Source organism: Caretta caretta, chromosome 9, assembly GCF_965140235.1.
Source record: "Caretta caretta isolate rCarCar2 chromosome 9, rCarCar1.hap1, whole genome shotgun sequence".
NCBI classification, from domain to species: Eukaryota; Metazoa; Chordata; order Testudines; family Cheloniidae; genus Caretta; species Caretta caretta.
Genome location: NC_134214.1, coordinates 58,975,353 through 58,991,265, shown reverse-complemented (window position 1 = coordinate 58,991,265; position 15,913 = coordinate 58,975,353). Strand labels below are relative to the sequence as shown.

General features: G+C 62.8%; 1 protein-coding gene across 3 annotated transcripts in view; it reads left to right on the top strand.

Moving 5' to 3' along the window:
* The window catches only part of SHROOM4 (shroom family member 4), a 63,888-nt gene that overhangs the window by 32,299 nt on the left and 15,676 nt on the right, over positions 1-15,913 (top strand). For 2 of the 3 annotated variants that reach the window (XM_048864379.2, XM_075132347.1), the window contains exons 3-5: positions 6,447-6,578; positions 8,153-10,391; positions 12,533-12,594. In XM_048864379.2, coding sequence (XP_048720336.2) covers positions 6,447-6,578; positions 8,153-10,391; positions 12,533-12,594 — 2,433 coding nt within the window. Of the gene's footprint in view, positions 1-1,144; positions 3,106-6,446; positions 6,579-8,152; positions 10,392-12,532; positions 12,595-15,913 lie in introns of those variants that run through there. The other variant, XM_075132346.1, reaches the window with a different exon arrangement.

The window sequence follows — 15,913 nt, the reverse complement described above, 5'->3', positions numbered from 1 at the left end:
AGGAGAATCCAGGTGGCAGCAGTGTAAGGAGGGGTCCCCCCCCACCCCAGAGATGCTGGGGGGCATCGAGGGGCTGAGCTGACTGGGCCCCGGGTTGGTATGTCTGGGTGCTGCGAGGCCCCGTCCGGCCCAGTCAGGGGAGAGAACAGAGCAGAGGCGTTTCCCCAGCAGCCCCAGCCCCCTGGCACTCACTGCCCAGAGTTAGGGCTCCAGGCTAGAGGCTGCATCTGGGGATGGCTAGGAGCATGTGGCTGGGGGCCGGGTGTGTGCCTGGCTCACTGCCTTGCTGTACAGGGGGGGCCATGGGACCCTATCTCCCTTCTCTGCCAGCCCCCGCCAGGCCACCTCACCTGGGGATTGGGGAGGAGACGCTCTGAGCAGGGCTGTCCCAGCAGGTGAGGGCAGGGGGTTGGGGGAAACTGTGGGGGGGGTGTGTTGGGCTTTCCCCATTCACAGAGGGGCAATGAGCCGGGTTACCTCTCTCCTGCACGTGGAGCTTCCTGGCCCCTGTTTGGTTCTACTGGGCCCCCCACTCCCCACAGCAGGCCCAGGCTCCCCTGCTAGCTGGGAGCAGCTCAGAAACCCCTCACAACCCCCTCCCTGCTCAGCCTGTCTCTTTGGAGGCACCTGACCCCCAAACCCAGGGAGGAGGAGCAGTGGGGGTCGGACCCCCCCTTCCTCCAGCAGTCAGGTGTGTCTGTCTCCTCTCTGCTCTGAGAACCCTGGGGCTGACCCCCAGCACCACCTTATCTCCAGACCCCCAGTGCCCTGCCCCCTTTATCTCCTGATTATTTGGGGTGGGTGAGTCTAGCCATGGGGGGTCTTATTGTCCTAATAGTGGCTGAGCTCTTGGGCAGGGGTCTGGGAAGCTGGGCAGGGCACCCCTGTTGCTGCGGAGCTGACAGCAGGCCCCCTGCCCCCCCACCCCCTGGGGCGCTGGCAAAAGTGTGAGGACTTGGGCGGAAGGTCTGGCTGGAGCCAGGGCCCTTTGCCCCTTTGGGCTTCCTGATGCCCCTGCCGGGAGGGAGGCAGCCTCGGTTGAGCTCCAGCAGCAAGCTCTGGTGTATGGGGGCACAGCTGGGTCTCTGCCTAGGCAGGGCTCTGGGCTGTGCAGCCCCAGGGAGCCCTAAAGCCGCTGCTGCCCTCTGGTGGCTGGAATGTGACTGTTTTCTACTGTTTAGAAGTGCCTGGACTGGAGGCGTGGGGCAGGACACAGCACAGTCTGTTGGCCCCAGAGCCCTGGCGTGGTGTCAGGGATGGCTCCTTGCTGAGCCCCAGACCCTCTCCCCTCCCCAGGGGGGCTACGCCCTGCCACTCCCAGGAGGGGTGGCTGCCCTGGGGCTGGCACCCAATCTCTGGCCCGAAGTCCGGGCCCGAAGCCTTTCCTGAGCACTGTGGCAGCCAGGCTCCTTGCTTGGGGAGAAGAGCCCCTGGACTCGGGGTGGCCCATTGGCTTCTCCTGCCAGGGCCAGCGCAGCCAGGATCCCCATGCTCCATCCCTCGACCGCAGGCAGGGAGATAGCTGCAGAGGTGTGGCACTGGCTGGGAGGGGACGCCCCAAGGGACCCAGTATCTCTGACCACAGTGCCCCCTTGCCCCCCGAGGAACCATTTCCCTGGGCCAGAAGGTCTCCCCGATGAGCCCGGATCAGCCCGCAGAACCCGGCGCTTGCTGCGGCTGTGGGGCTGCTCAGTGCCAGTGACATGGGCTGGGGGCTCTGCCCAGGGAGCTTCACGTGGGGCTGGGGGATTGGGGGAGGGTGAAATGACCCTGGCCCCGAGCTCTGAGCTGAGCTGGCTTTCGAGGCTCCAGCCACGTTTCCTGCCCCCAGCCAGGGGCTCCCCTAACTCCCTGGCCCTGCCACCCTCCCCAGAGCTGAGGCTGCAGGGCTGCCTGTTCCCCTTGATCTCTTCCAATCTCCACCCCCCTGTGACCTCCTTCTTACCAGGCTCTTCCCACGGCTTCCTGTGCGAGGGCAAGGGCCGGAGGTGGGGGGCGGCCAAGCCCAGCTGCTTCGGGCAGGGAAGCGGCTGCAGCTGTTGTGGTTTGTTTTGTTGCAATCAGCACTAGTGCTGGAGCGAGTCCCCAGGCAGAGCCCACAGCCTCCCCAACTCTGGCTGGGGTCTCCCTGGGACAGGGTGCTGGGTGCACCCTGACATCAGGGCCTGGCCGGCCTGCCTGGCCAGAAGGTGACCTGGCTTCTTCGTGCTGCCATGTGGGGCAGCCGTGGCCCCTCACAAATGGCTGCGGGAGATGTTGGCAAAGGCAGCCCCTGGGCATGCCAGCCAGAGATCCCTTCTCTAGCCCTGTGGCCCTTGGCATTGTGGGAAGCAGCTACTGTGAAGAGGAGGGGAGCACTAAGGCCATGCATAGGCCCTGCTCTCCCCTGCAGCTGGAAATGCTCCCTGATCCCCAGGACAGCCCGTCTCGGCCGAGAGCCTGTGGGTGCAGGGATGGTCCCCTTTCCTCCAGGGCGCTAATGACTCTTGGGATCTGAGTCCCTTGCGAGGAGCAGGGCAGGGGCCTGTCTGGGAGCCTGCTGGTCCCACTGACTCAGTGTGCCTAATGGGGCTCTTGGGCCAGCGGGGCTGGTGCTGGTGGCTCTGCTTGTGCCTGCTGTCCCATTTCCTCCTCATGGCTACTCACGGAGCCAGGAAGCCCTGGGATGCTCTCCAGCCCCAGCCAGCTCCCTCCCTGTTTTCTCTCCCATATGGCAGCGAATTCCTTGCTGTCCAGAGCTTATCTCCCCTGAACATCGCTTCCTCACTCCCTTCCTGGCTGCTGCGGGTGCCCGGGAGCAGGTAGACGATTGGCCGCTGGGCCTGGGGGTGGGGCTCTCCGGACCGGCAAAGACTCCCGGAGAGCACTGGGATCGGGGTCGGCAGCCACAGTGCTAGCAGAGGCTGCCCGGTGTGGCACAGCCAGCGAGCGAGGGCACCGTCTATGTGGTCTGACGTGGCACCCAGGCTCGTGGCTCCACAGCACGGGGGGGTTGGGCTGTGCTCCTGGGGGAGGCTTTAGGGGCAGCAGGTCGGCCACGAGGGACGCAACGCTCTAGTCTTTGGGGACACCCAGCCCAGATCTCTCTGGAATCCCGCATCCATGGTGAGTACGGGGCCTTGGGCTGGCAGGGCTCCACTGGCTCCTGGCACTGATGGCCCCTTACAGCCTATCTCTGGGGAGCAGCCTGGTTTGCCCTGGAGGGAGCCAGGCCCAGTGGGACATGGGGAAGGATGGATGCCCTGCTTCTTGGCTTATGCCTTGCCGAAGTTGGCAACTTCTGCCAGGAGACGTGGGGCACAGCTCGGGCTCCCCAGCACTGCTTGTCCTGTGGCTTTCAGACAGCTCTTCTCTGGGGCCCTGCATAGCACCTGCCCCCTCTCCCACTGGAGTGTGCCTGAATCCTGACAGAGCATCACCTCCTGTGACTCCCATGCTGAGCACACAGCTCTGCCGGTGCCCCGCACTCCCGATCTGCAGCCCCCTGCTAGCCCAGTCCTGGGCTCCACCCCAGCTCTGCCGGTGCCCCTCACTCCCAAACCACAGTCCCCTGCTAGCCCAGCCCTGGGCTCCTCTCTACACAGCTCTGCTGGTGCCCCTCAGTTCCGACCCATAGCCCCTGCTCTCCCAGCCCATGGCTCCACACACACACAGCTCTGCCAGAGCCCAGGCCCCCCCTCCACCACCCCTCTGTCCCAGTCCTGCCTCTCACAACACAGAAGCAGCTGGTCTTGCCCAGTCGTGGGACAGCTTCATGATGTAGCCAAGCCCCTAAGGTTCCTAATGGTTTTGAAGCCCATTTCACTCAATGCCAGTCTGGGTGGAGTCAGGGTCTCCTGAGAAGTGGCATGTTCCCCTGCACTGCACCCTGTCTTTCCAGGCCTGGCAAGGGGCTTGTGGCTCGCCCGTGGCCGGCTGCTGTAGTCATCTCTGCCTCCCCTCACAACTCAGGATGCAAACTGCAGGGCTCAGCAAGACCCCCTCTGATCTTGGTACTGCCCTCGACTGAGCAGCATGGGCACCTCGGCCTTATCCCCCGAGGTCTGCAGCTGGATGAGGGGCTGCCCTTGCAGATCAGACCAAAGGCAACGTCTGGGGCACGCAGCTGCTTGGAGAAGCCTAGACTGGGCGGCTGTTCCTGGAGGAGCCAGGAGCTCAGGGCCAGCACTGGGGCGCCAAGCCATGTGCCAGCAGTTGCTTGCTCAGTGCCAGCTAACAGTGGTGGTGCAGGGCTGTGCAGGGACGGGTCAGGGCATTCCAGGCTGGGCCCCCAGCCCCTGCGCTGCGGCACCATGTGGCCTGGCACAGCTTCCTGTGCCCATCCCTCACTGGGCTGGGCTGCCACAGGACTCATGTGGTGCCCTGTAGTGGAACAACTGAGCCTACCTTCTGGGCTTCCTGGGGGTGATTCTGACCTCCCCCCCACAGGCGCATGTCTCCCCGCAGGAGCGGGCAACTGTGCAGTCCTGCTGTGCTGGCCTGGCACCGACCCCACGGAGCCCATAAATCCTGGCATTATTGCCATGCTATCAGCACGCGGTCCCTGACCCCCACACAACAGCTTCCTCTATACTTCTCGTCCGGCACCGCCTGCACGTCAGCGACTCCGGGATTGGGATCCCAAATCCCTCGCCCCTGAGAGCAGGGAGATGGCTCTGCAGAGCCCACTTCTTCCCTGAGGGGCCGGGCTGGCCTGGCGTGAAGTCATTCTCCCCCTGGCTGCTCCCTCCTGCAGCATTTGTTAATAGCACCGCACGGCCCTGTGCTGGGAACCCGGCTGGTTCCGGCTCCCAGCCCTGTCCTTCTGGCGTCAGTTTCCCCTTGCTCCTGTTCATTGTGTCACACCGTGCTGGCCCCTGGTTTCTGTTCAGTCCAGCCTGGGCTGCTGGGCTTGTGCTGAACCAGGGTGTGATGCTGTCGTGTAGGGCTCTGGGACACTGAGCAGCTCCAAGGCTCTGCTCAGAGTCCCCTTCCCTCCCCCCGTGGGGCATTGTGCATGGCAGGCCCAGGGGCTGGGAAGGGGGATGAAAGCCAACTCAGCCAATGCATAGTTCATGCTGACTCTTCTGTCTCCTGCCAACCTGGCTCCTTCCCTCCATGCCACTTCGTCCCCCAGCACCGTGCCCTACCCCACGTGCTGTTGGGATACTCAGGCTGGGGCAGCAGTAACGTGCCATCGCAGGGAGTCTCTTGGCCTGGCTCTGGGAGCCTGGGGTCGAGTCCCACCATTGGCCTGTGAGTGCAGTGCAGGACCCTGTACTGCTGGTGGAGAGCTTGTGTGTGCAGCCAGGCCCAGCTAAAATGCCCCTATTTGCTCTGTGGGGGCAGGGTGCTACCAGTCTGGGTGCTCCTGTGGGTGGCAGTTTGGCTACCTACCCTGGTAGCCCAGTGGCAGTCAGAGGGCTCCCAGTCTCCCCATGGGATCACCCAAGGCTGTGAATTACTGGGGGGATTTGCCTGAGTTCTGCCTCCTGCTATCCAGAGCCAGGCCTGGGCTAGTGCTCTGTGGAGGTGGCTGGGATCTTTATTTAGGGCCCTGCCCTGGCTTCCTGGTATGAGCCCGACTTTCCAAGTTGTCCTACCTATTGGAGCAATGCCCATAGAGGGTGGGGGTGGGGCTGCCTGGATAATCCCCAGCACTCAGCCAGTGTGAGTCCAGCCCGCAGAAATCATGAGACTGGCTTAAAATGTAGGCGTTAGACCCGAAGCTGGTTCCTCCGTCTCCTGGCGTCTGAGCCTGGCGGAGCCCCTTCGCCAGCTTTTCTTCCCAGCCACCAGGGCTAGAAACCTGCTTTTTCAAAATCCCACACTGAGGGCCGAACATAATCCCATGACTCTGGGAGCTGGGGCTTGAGGATATCCCAGGCTTTGGGGTACTGTGCTGGAAAGGGAAGGTGCAGTGCGTGGGTAGAATGGGGACTGAAATTCTCATCACCCAAAGGGTGGGGGGGGCATTTATCCCAATAGCGCTAGCCCCTCCTCTGCCTGTTGGAATGTTGCGGAGGGAGGGGTCCCCCCCATTGTTTCAGTTGGTGGGGAGCAAATCCCTGGCCCTGCTGGCAGAGAGGCAGGAGTGGGGAGAGCCATGAGGGGCAGCCTGGAGAAAGGGCTTCCGTGCCCTGGATGGCTTTGTCTGCCTGGTGGGAGGCACCCACTTCCCACCCCCGAGTGCCAGCAGCTCCCAGCCCTTCGCTCAGAGGGACGGGAGCTCCCCCAGGATGGGGAGCGTGGGATGCCATCCTCTGGGCTGGGCAGACACAGGGTGAGAGAGGACGCCCCCAAAGACCCCAGTAAGCTAATGGGGAAGTCCTCCGGGATGTCCCGTCCGTCCTGCTAAGGGAGCCTCTCTGTGGAGGACGGGACGGGAAGTTCTCCAGGAAGTGAGCTCAGCCCAATGCCTCAGCCTGGTTTCCTCTCCATTCTTGGCTCTGTGCTGCTCTTGGCAGGAGGAACGTGCCCGTCATCAGGCCCCACTCCTGGCACCTGGCCAAACTCTCCGAGGTCCGGACCGAGGCTGCCACCATGCACTGTCCCTCCGACACCTTCAGCTTGTCTTGGCACTCAGGATGTGACTCCAGGTGAGTCCCACAGCAGCTGGGGTGTAGCCCAGTGTGTGCCACTGGCTCTGCCTGCCTGGACTTGCTGCCCTGGGGCACCTGAGAGCCCTCTGGGTGGAGGAGCCCTGGCAGGTGCCTGGCTCTAAAATGCCCCCTTGCTGGAGCAATCCAGACCCAAGCTAGCTGCTCCCCACCTCTGGAGCCCCTGCCTTGGGCTGCCTCCGGCGCTGGGCCGGGGCCCAGCAATGGTCGCTTGGTTGCCAGCCAGGCATAGGTGGCTCCGGGTTGGCTGAGGCTGATTTTGAGCCTGGACTCATTTCTCTTCCCTGGAGGATTGCAGAGGGCAGAGTTAAGGCCAGCCATGCTCCCCAGAGCTGCCCAGGAGTGGGTCCCTTAGATGTGAGCTTTGCTCTCACCCTGGCCCTCGGGGTAATGCAACCCGTCTGTCACCGTTAGCCCTTCAGTTCCCTGGCTGAGCTCTGCCTTAGTGTTCTCTGTGCCTGGGCTGTGGGAAAAACATCCTTGTCCTGCTGCAACACAGAGGGCTCGGACCAGAGGGCCACATGGCCCCTGTGACACGCCATTAGCCAGCTCTCCAGAGCACGCTTTATCCCAGCATGAGTGCATGTCTCACCCTGGAATTTTCCACCTTGGGCTGGGTTGTCTCCAAGCCCAGCACGTTCTTCCCCTTGCTGGCCTGGCTGGCTGCTGCCCCGCCTTCCACTGGGGCCCTTTGGTACTGCCACAGGGCCCCCTAGGCCCGTTCTGACGAGGAGCTGCCCTGTTCCGTGGCTGTCTCCCTGTCTTCTCCGGGGATGGTTCCCCCCTTTTTCCAGCTCTGGTTTGTTCTGCTGAGCTCCGATTCCTGAGCAGGAAGGGTGGCGGGCCAGAGCCGGCTGCGTTGCGAGCACGGAGCTAACAAATCCCAGCTGTCTTGGCCAAGTGGGGGGCTGCGAATGCCACACTGCCCACAGTCCCAGAGGACAGGCGAGAGCATGCTGCGGGCACAGTGGATCCCCCCCCCTCCCCCTGCGGGCCAAATCCTGCCCTCGCTTATGTGCAGTAATTCTGGCTGCGACCCCTGTTGCCTCAGAATAGGAACTAGCATCCTGGGGCTGGGCAAAGGGCAGTGAGACGAGCGGAGCTGGAATGGGCAGATCACCTCTTCCGGGAGCATCACCTGGCTCTGCCCACCACTTAATCCACCGAACGGGGAGATACCTGATGCACGCAGCCCCTGCCCACGGTGGGGCCAGGGCAAGGCTGGAACCGACCGTCCCCAGCGGGGGCAGGCAGGAGGTCCCACCCCTTGTTGCACCAGCTTCTTGCCCCACTCCCCCCTGGGCCCCCTGTGCAGTGCCCACAGGGGAGCGACTCCTTCCTGACCATGGCAGGGGAGCTGCCCAGGAGCTTGCCAGTGTTGTGTGAGCTTGCAGAGCTGGGGTGTTTGAGGGGTGCACTGGGCCAAGGGGCATCTGGTCTATACCTGGCCTGTGAACGGCACCGTGCGGCACAGGCCGGGTTTCCTCTGCCCATGGCGCTGGGGGGGAGGGTGTTTGCCCGGTGCCGCTCACACTTGCTGTGTCTCTCTCCAGTGACCTGTCCCTGCAGTGGGCCCAGCTGTCTCGCCATTGCAGCACAGAGAAGAGCAGCTCCATTGGAAGCATGGAGAGCCTGGACCCGCCCAGTCAGACCTACTACGAGGGCAGCCTCTCGCCCGTGGACCAGAGCATGTACCAGAACAAACGTGACTCTGCCTACAGCTCCTTCTCAGCCAGCTCCAACACCTCGGACTATGCCCTGTCCCTGCGCCCCGAGGAGACCTCCTCCACAGACTCCATCCTCCAGGGCCTGGGCCCCAGCCGAGCCCACGAGGGGCGCTACCTGCAGACAGGCAGCGAGGGGGCGGATGTCTCCTGCCAGCTGTGTGGGCACCTGGCACCCAACTCCAGACCCTCCTCATGCCCCCACGAGAGCAACCTGTCAGGCTCCTCCAAATCAGGCGCCCCTCCCCAGCCCCCCGTCAGGAGGGACAGCCTCCGGGCCTCCAACCCCCAGCCAGCTGGCACCGAGCGACGCCGGGCCTCCGCGCCCGCCGATGTCCTGCACCTCCCAGGCAGGTGGACCTCAGACACCTTGCTGTGCCTGCGAGACAAGGAGCCCGAGGGGGTTGGAGGCCATCCGAAGGAGCGCCTGTCTGCCGACCAGTACTACATGCTGAGCTCCCACCTGGACATGGAGCAGCTGTTAGGGGAGAGCACAGAGCATCCGCACGGAGCTGCCCGTGGGCAGTGCCAGGACAACGGTGCCCACGAAGGAGAGCCAGGCACCAATGGTGACCCTCCCCCATCTCCTCGGAAGGGGCACCGGCACAGCGCCCCTGAGCAGCTGCTGGCATCCCAGCTGCACTCCCTGACTGTGGCCACAGGCAGCAGCTGCTGGGATACCCAGGTGCAGGATGGGCACCAATGGACTGTGAACCCGCTGCACTTGGAGCAGCCGTGCCCTGGCCGACAGACAGAGGATGCCAAAGAGCAGTTGTGCGGGGATCCAGCCATGGGCACAGACCGGGCTGACGACCACACGACGCAAGCCCAGCACTCCCCCAGCTGGGCCCAGGACTCCTGCCACAGCCAGGGGCCATACAGGTGTTACTCAGAGCTGGAGAGATCCTGCAGCACCCCCGGTGAGTCAGCCACACCTCCGCAGCCTGCTGGCCTGATCCCCACGTGCAGCTCCGAGGCACTGGTAGAGGAGGGGAAGGAGTCCGGGGAGAGCAGGCCATGTGCCAGGAAATTGGGCCCTTCTCATCAGCGATCGGCCCAGCTTCGGCGCCGGAGCGAGCGCTTCGCCACCAACCTGCGCAATGAGATCCAGAGGAGGAAGGCCCAGCTGCAGAAGAGCAAGGGCTCTGTGGCTCTGCTGTGCGGGGAGGAGCCAGTGGAGGAGACTGACGAGCCGTGTGAGAGCCCCCCTAATTCCTCAGCCCTGCCACAGGGCAGGCTGCCTAGCTCAGGCATGGCACAAGCCAGAGCCAGGTGCCTGAGCCCCACGTCGGGTGTGGCACCTGCTGGGAAACTTGGCAGGAGCCCCAGCCGCCCTGCTGACAGGAGTGCCCCCACCCCCCAGTCTGCACGGAAAGGCCCCAGCCCCCCTGCCCCCGACAGGGAGAAGCACTGGGCTCCGGCAGCTGGGGGCCGGTGGCGGTGGTCTCCAGAGCACAAGCTTCAGCGGGCCCTGAGCCCTGGGAAGGCGTACGCCAAGGGGCCGGAGGCGCCTGCCTCCCCGCTGCGCCTGGCGGAGGATGCTGACCTGCTGCCCTTTGCTGACCGGAGGAAGTTCTTTGAGGAGACCAGCAGGTGCATGGGGCGCCTCCCGGCCCGGCACAGCAAGCCCCCCAGCTTCCGGCCGAAGGCAGCCGAGCCGCACGCCTTTCAGCCACTGAGTGCTGAGTGCCGGGAGCTGCGGCGCCGTTCCGTGGACCAATCGTACCCACCCCTGTCGCCTGGGCGGCAGAATCTCCCCGCCTATGCTGAGTGCTGCCTGGAGCCGCCTGTGTGCTATGCCGGCCTCCCGCGGCATGCCGAGTTCGAGTACCTGCGGCCCTTTGCCCGGGCCTGTGCCGGGACGGCCCCACTGCGTTGCGAGCCCTGCCTCTACTGCTCCAGCGACATGTGCCCCACACTGCTGCAGAGGAACATGCAGCCCAGCCACCATGGCTACCGCTGCCACCCCCACCCCTGGGTGCCACGGTGCTCTGACTGCTGCTGCTCTGTTCCCCACAAGGCTCTGGAGGAGAGTGAGCCCTGGCCTGGGAGGAAGGCGTTCTTGCCGGTAAGAGATCCTCCCTGCAAGCAGTCTCTGGTGCCAGGTGGGCAGGCCCTGTGGCTGAGCCTGGCCCGGCTGAGTATCAGCTTGTGGAGAGGTGCAGGGGAAGGCTGTCGGGGATTTGTCTGTCTGTCCCTGGGGATGGGGAGCCAACCCTGCTTAAACACTGGGAGTTGCCGCCTCCTTCACCCTGCCTCACCCTGAGCCCTTTGCGCCATGCCAGCCACTGGCAGCAGGAGGCACCACTCCCCTCCCCTCCCAGGCTGTTTGAAGCTGTGGGGCAGGGGGTGTTGGAGCAGGGCAGGGGCAGAGTTCCTGGGAGGCAGTAGGGGACAGGGGAAAATGTGTATTGCGTGACTGCATTTGATCCCCAGTGGTTCCCCAGCTTAGGGAAGGGGGTCTGTCTGGCACATGCCCGGTGTGTGTGGGAGGAATTGGGTACCCCTTGCCTGTGACCTGCCCATCTCTGCCAGGACAGCGACTGGCATCCCCTGCCATTTGTGTTTAACTCAACCTTCTCCAGAAATGTGCCATGGGGACCCCCTTGCCCCCCGCCACACATGCCCCTGCCAAGCCTGTAGCAGGCAGCCGGTGTCCCTCTGGCACCCCTAAGTCCTGCTCCTACACTGGTGGAGAGGGGAGGGCGAGGAGTCAGGTTCCTCATGGCTGTGCCCCCCGGCCAGCAGATTGCTAGCTGCGGGCCAGGGCAGCGGGAGCCCAGGGAGGGAAGCGGTGGGTCTGAGCCAGGGCAGGATGGAGCTTTGTCTCTTCTGGCCTGGGGGCACAGCCAGGGAGCGTTAGCCAGGGGATTACTCACCAATGGTGATGCTGTGCCCATCAGCCCTTCCTCCTCCCACCCTGCCATGTGTCCCCATACCATTGGGGTGGCATGAGCGTGGGAGAGTGCTGCATGGCAGCCCATGTAGCCGCTGGGCACCTTGGCATTGCTGGCTGGAGAACAAAACTCGGGCACAAGTAGCATTGTGGTTGGTGTTTATTTCTGTTAAACCCAGTGCTGTCTGCAAACCAGAGCCTGAGAGAGCCGCAGCCTGGCATCAGGACGCTCACCGGGGGGGACCCCGGTTCAAGGGTGCCTGATTCAGAGCAGCCACTTGAACCCGGGTTTCCCATGTCCCAGGTGGGTGCCCCACCTGCCGGGCTGCTGGCTGTTCTGACCTCTCCCAGATTCCATCCCGGACCCCAGAGAGTTTCTGCCGCACGTTTTTCGTTTGGCTGAATCTGCCTTGTCTGACCCCCCCGCCCCTGCCAACCACCCATCCACGTGCCAGCTGGCACCATCCTGCCAGTGGCCTGTTTGTGGCCAAGCCCTGCTGTATCACACGTCCTTCCTGGGGGTGTCACGCTCTCCTGTCAGTGCAGGCTGCTGGGGGGAGGGATAGCTCAGTGGTTTGAGCATTGGCCTGCTAAACCCAGGGTTGTGAGTTCAATCCTTGAGGGGGCCATTTGGGATCTGGGGCAAAAATTGGGGATTGGTCCTGCTTTGAACAGGGGGTTGGACTAGATGACCTCCTGAGGTCCCTTCCAACCCTGATATTCTATGACGTTGGTGTCCCTTGGCTGGGGGTGACTGGAGACAAGAGGGATGGGTGAGGGGGTGTCGTTTCCTGGCAGGGCCTCAGACCCCAAGGGGGCGGGTGTCCTGAGGGGTGGGTTGAGGCCCTGGTGCCTGCCCAGCTCTCCCGCTCATGCCCCGCCCAGCTCCATACCTGTCGGGCTCTGACAGGACCTGCTGCGCTTTGGTGGCCGGAGCTGCCTGCGTGAGCCAGTGCAAGCCCCAAAGCTCCACTGCCCAGGGAGCCTTCCCCAGTGCAGTCTCTCCACAACAGCTGGGAACCAGCCCTGCAGCCCAGCCCCACGGAGGGAGGGCAAACAGGCTCAGCAGGTTTGTGGCTCTACGGGAGGGCAGTGGGGGGTGGCAAGCGAGTGCTAAGCTGGCTGCCAGGACCATGCGTTTCCTTGCTGAGACTCTGCCCTGGTCTTTGGGACTGTGAGCGGAAAATAGCCCCTGTCCTGCTCCTGGGATGTGAGGGGTGGGGGGCAGTGGCTGGGCGGGGGGCTGGAGAGCACCAGTGGGAGGGGCGGGTGGCTCGTCCTGGCCATCTCACTCCTCTGATTCTTGTTTGCAGGAATTTCCTCTGGAGGAGTGGGAGCCTGGGGTGATAAACAGGAAGGGCAGCCAGTCAGTGAGGTAAGGGCTGGGGGGGGGAGGGGGCAGGTTCCTACTTCGCAGGAGCCTTTGATGTGGGGCTGGGGTGTGGGGTCACCGATAAAATGGCCAGCCAGCGAAGGGGACAGAGGCTGCCTGTGACACTGGATCTCATGGAGAGCCCCGTGCACCCCGGATGGAGTCCCCAGCACTCAGCTCACCCAGACACTTTGCTGGGACACTGCCACTTCCAAGTGGTGGCCTGGTGGCTTGGGTTGGGCAGTGGCCCTGCCCTGCAGTACCTGCTCGGTTGGGCTATGGCGGGGGGCTGCTCCCATCACCCAGCCCAGGCTCCTACCTGCTCCCCCATCTGGGGTGCTGTTGATGGAGGAGAGGGGTCCCTCCTGGCCAGCGGGGAGCACCTGTGGTGGTTCAAGGCTTTGAAGGTGGACAAGGGGGTGAGAGCTCTGAGGAAGAAGCCCCAGAAAGTCCCGGGGTCCTGAGTTAGCAGCCCAGGCTGGGGGTATCATGTGCTGCAGGCCGTGGCGGGGGCCGCACAAAGGGTGGGGGTGTCTCCCAGCATGTTTTAGCTGTGCTGGAGCTGGGGCCATCCCCTGTGGTCCTGGTGTCAGGGCCCCAGCTGTGGGGAGTGGGTCGAGCTGAGCCTGGCGTGGAGGGGACATAGTCCAAGTGCAGGCTGGGGGGCCAGGCCAGGAGCAGCAGCCCATGCTAGTGCCATGTTGTAGGAGCAGGTTGAACTCAAGTCGATGAGTTGTGCCAGGCTGGAGCCAAGTGAGCCAGCTGAAGCAGGGTCAGTGGAGCTGAGACTGGGTGAGAGGGCAGGAGCGGAGCAGGGACCAAGGACATGGAGCAGGGCTGGGCCAGGAACCGGGAGCTAGGCAAGGGACCAGGCGTGCACAGCAGGGTCTGTTAGCAGCAGCAAGCCAGGGATCCTCCCAGCTGCACTGACAGCCTCCAGGTGTTTTTTCTTAAGCAGCGTGCCTGGGCCAATCCAGAGCACAGGAGGCTCCAGCAGCCAGCACCTCCCTGCACAGGACAGCCAGTGGGGCTTGCACTGTGGGGCTCAGAGGAAGCTGTTTCCTGCTTTGCTGGAGCTGTGAGGTGGCGGGGTGGACACCATAGCAGACCTGGCTTCCAAGCCCACAGATCCTCCCTGGATCGCCAGCTGGCCCATGGGAGTGACTGTGCCCGGGGAGCTGCTCTGCATGCAGTGCTAATGGCCAGGGCACAGGGTTGGCATCTGGGTCGTGCTGCTGCTGCCTCTCTCATGAACCCAACAACAAAGCTCTGGGCACACGGCCAGAGAAACCTGCAGCCTTGCTGCCAGCGCTGAAAGGCCCTTTTTAACCCCGGCCCAGCCGTCAGCCCCGAGGAGCCAGGAGGAGTCCATGTCTCCACGCACATGCTCTTACAATACAGAGGATCACCAGAGCCCAACTAGGGCCTCGCAGTTTCAGTGTCTGGGACAGGGAGGCAGCCTGCTGTTGGGGCTTCCCAGGGTGCTGCTTCTGCAGGAGGCCTGGGGATTCTGTCAGCAGGATTCCCTGCCAGGATAGCCGTTTGGTACAGCCCTGGCTGTGGTGATTTGTGGTGAGCTTCCACCCATCAAGGAGGTGCCTGAAGTGCTGTTTCCAGGCACATGAGCGCCAGTAAATCCCCACACTGAGCACATGAAGGCTGCACAGACAAGCAGGGAAACACTGAGAATGTTGTCATCTTGGGCCAAGATTTTCAAAAGGGCAATCCACAGCTTAGGGCCCCAAATCCTATTGAGGTGCCTGGGCCCAGATCCCCAGAGGTCCTTAGGCCCCTAACTCCCATTGACATCAATGGGAGTTGGTACCAAAATATCTGTGAGGATCTGGGCCCTGAATAACAGCTGATTTTCAAGAGTGCAGAGCACTGATCTGCTCCGTTAGCCTGGGTTCTGAAGAGCCTCCCAGGTACCCCTACAATGCAGATGATAGACTGTAATTCAGAAAGGCTGGCTAAAATCAGCCCTGGTATTGGGGAGTTAGATTATCCTAAGGGATTTAGGAGCAGGAGTCCCACTAAAAGTCTTGGTGCCGAACTCCGGAGGGGCTGAGTTTTAGGCATCTGTTGGTTTAAAATCTCAACCTAAATTTCCCAGATCTGATTTTGGTTTGGAAGCGAAATACCAAATGCTCGGCAGGCACTGTGGAAAGCCAAGCTAAGGCAAAGCAAACAGCCTGTCTTCTGCCCTGTGCCTCCTCCCACGTGGACCCTGCTAAGAGCCGAGGGCCAGGACTGAACCTTTCAAGTCATTTTCAACAGTTTGAAAGTAACAATGAAACATGCCCGGTCAGCGCTGGCTGTGAGCAAGGTTGTGGCCAGCCTAGCTCGCCTTGCAGCAGTTCTCACACAGGCACGCTTCGGGGCCCTGCAGATCTGCCTTAGTCGAACACAAGCCGCTGGTCTTGGTCCAGGAGAGTTGGCTGGAGATCTGTCTGGCCCTTCCACGCTGAGCTGTGTTTGGTGCAGCACATGGTGTGGTGGGTCAGTCCCTGTCCTGGGGTAGCCAGTTCTCTGTTGCATGCAGTGGACTAAGGAGAAGGGGGCAGGTTAGTGGGTGCAGCTGAGAGGTGCCCATGCCATGGGCTCTGAATTAGGCTGCAGGAGGGATGTGGGCTGTGACTGGAGGCAAAGGGTGAGGCGATGCAGCACATTCCCAGAGGCGGGGTCAGCAGAGGAGGCTCAAAGGGCTAGGCAGGCTATCCAGGGAACAGGAGCCACATGCCAGGCGAGTCCGCCGTGCTCTGCCCGAGATTTGGGCTGATACACTAAGGCTGGTATCCGGGTGACACTGTTGTACTGGGAGAAAGTGCCTTGTTCAGGTACAGCTGTTCTGCTTCCAGGTGGAGCCAGCCAGTGTGGGGTAAGAACGTTTACAGTTGTGACTGCGGGGCCAGGTTACCTCAGCGGGAATCAGTCAGGTTTGTGTGTGGCCAAGGCCTCACTGGGGAAGATGGCTGGGGTGAGGATACCAGGCTGCCTGACAGGAGAGACCAGCACAGGAGTTCAGAGTTCCTTTGCCTTTCGATTTCTAAGCTTTCCCAGGTATGCCCAGCTGGTGTCCCCACCTCGCTGTGTTCCCAGGCTTGCCGCTAGCTTTCCTGGAAGGGTTAGTTTTTCCCTCTGTCTCCAGCTCTGCCTGCTTGTAGCTGAGAACCACATCTCCATGTGCCTCAGCAAAGCGGGCGTTTGAGCTGGCTCCAGCAGGATTTGGATTTGTGCACAAGCTGGGGGTTTGAAGGGCATTAGTGTCAGATGCCCACTGACAGGGCCCTTCCAGAAGCCCAGCCAGAGCACATGGCAGGGT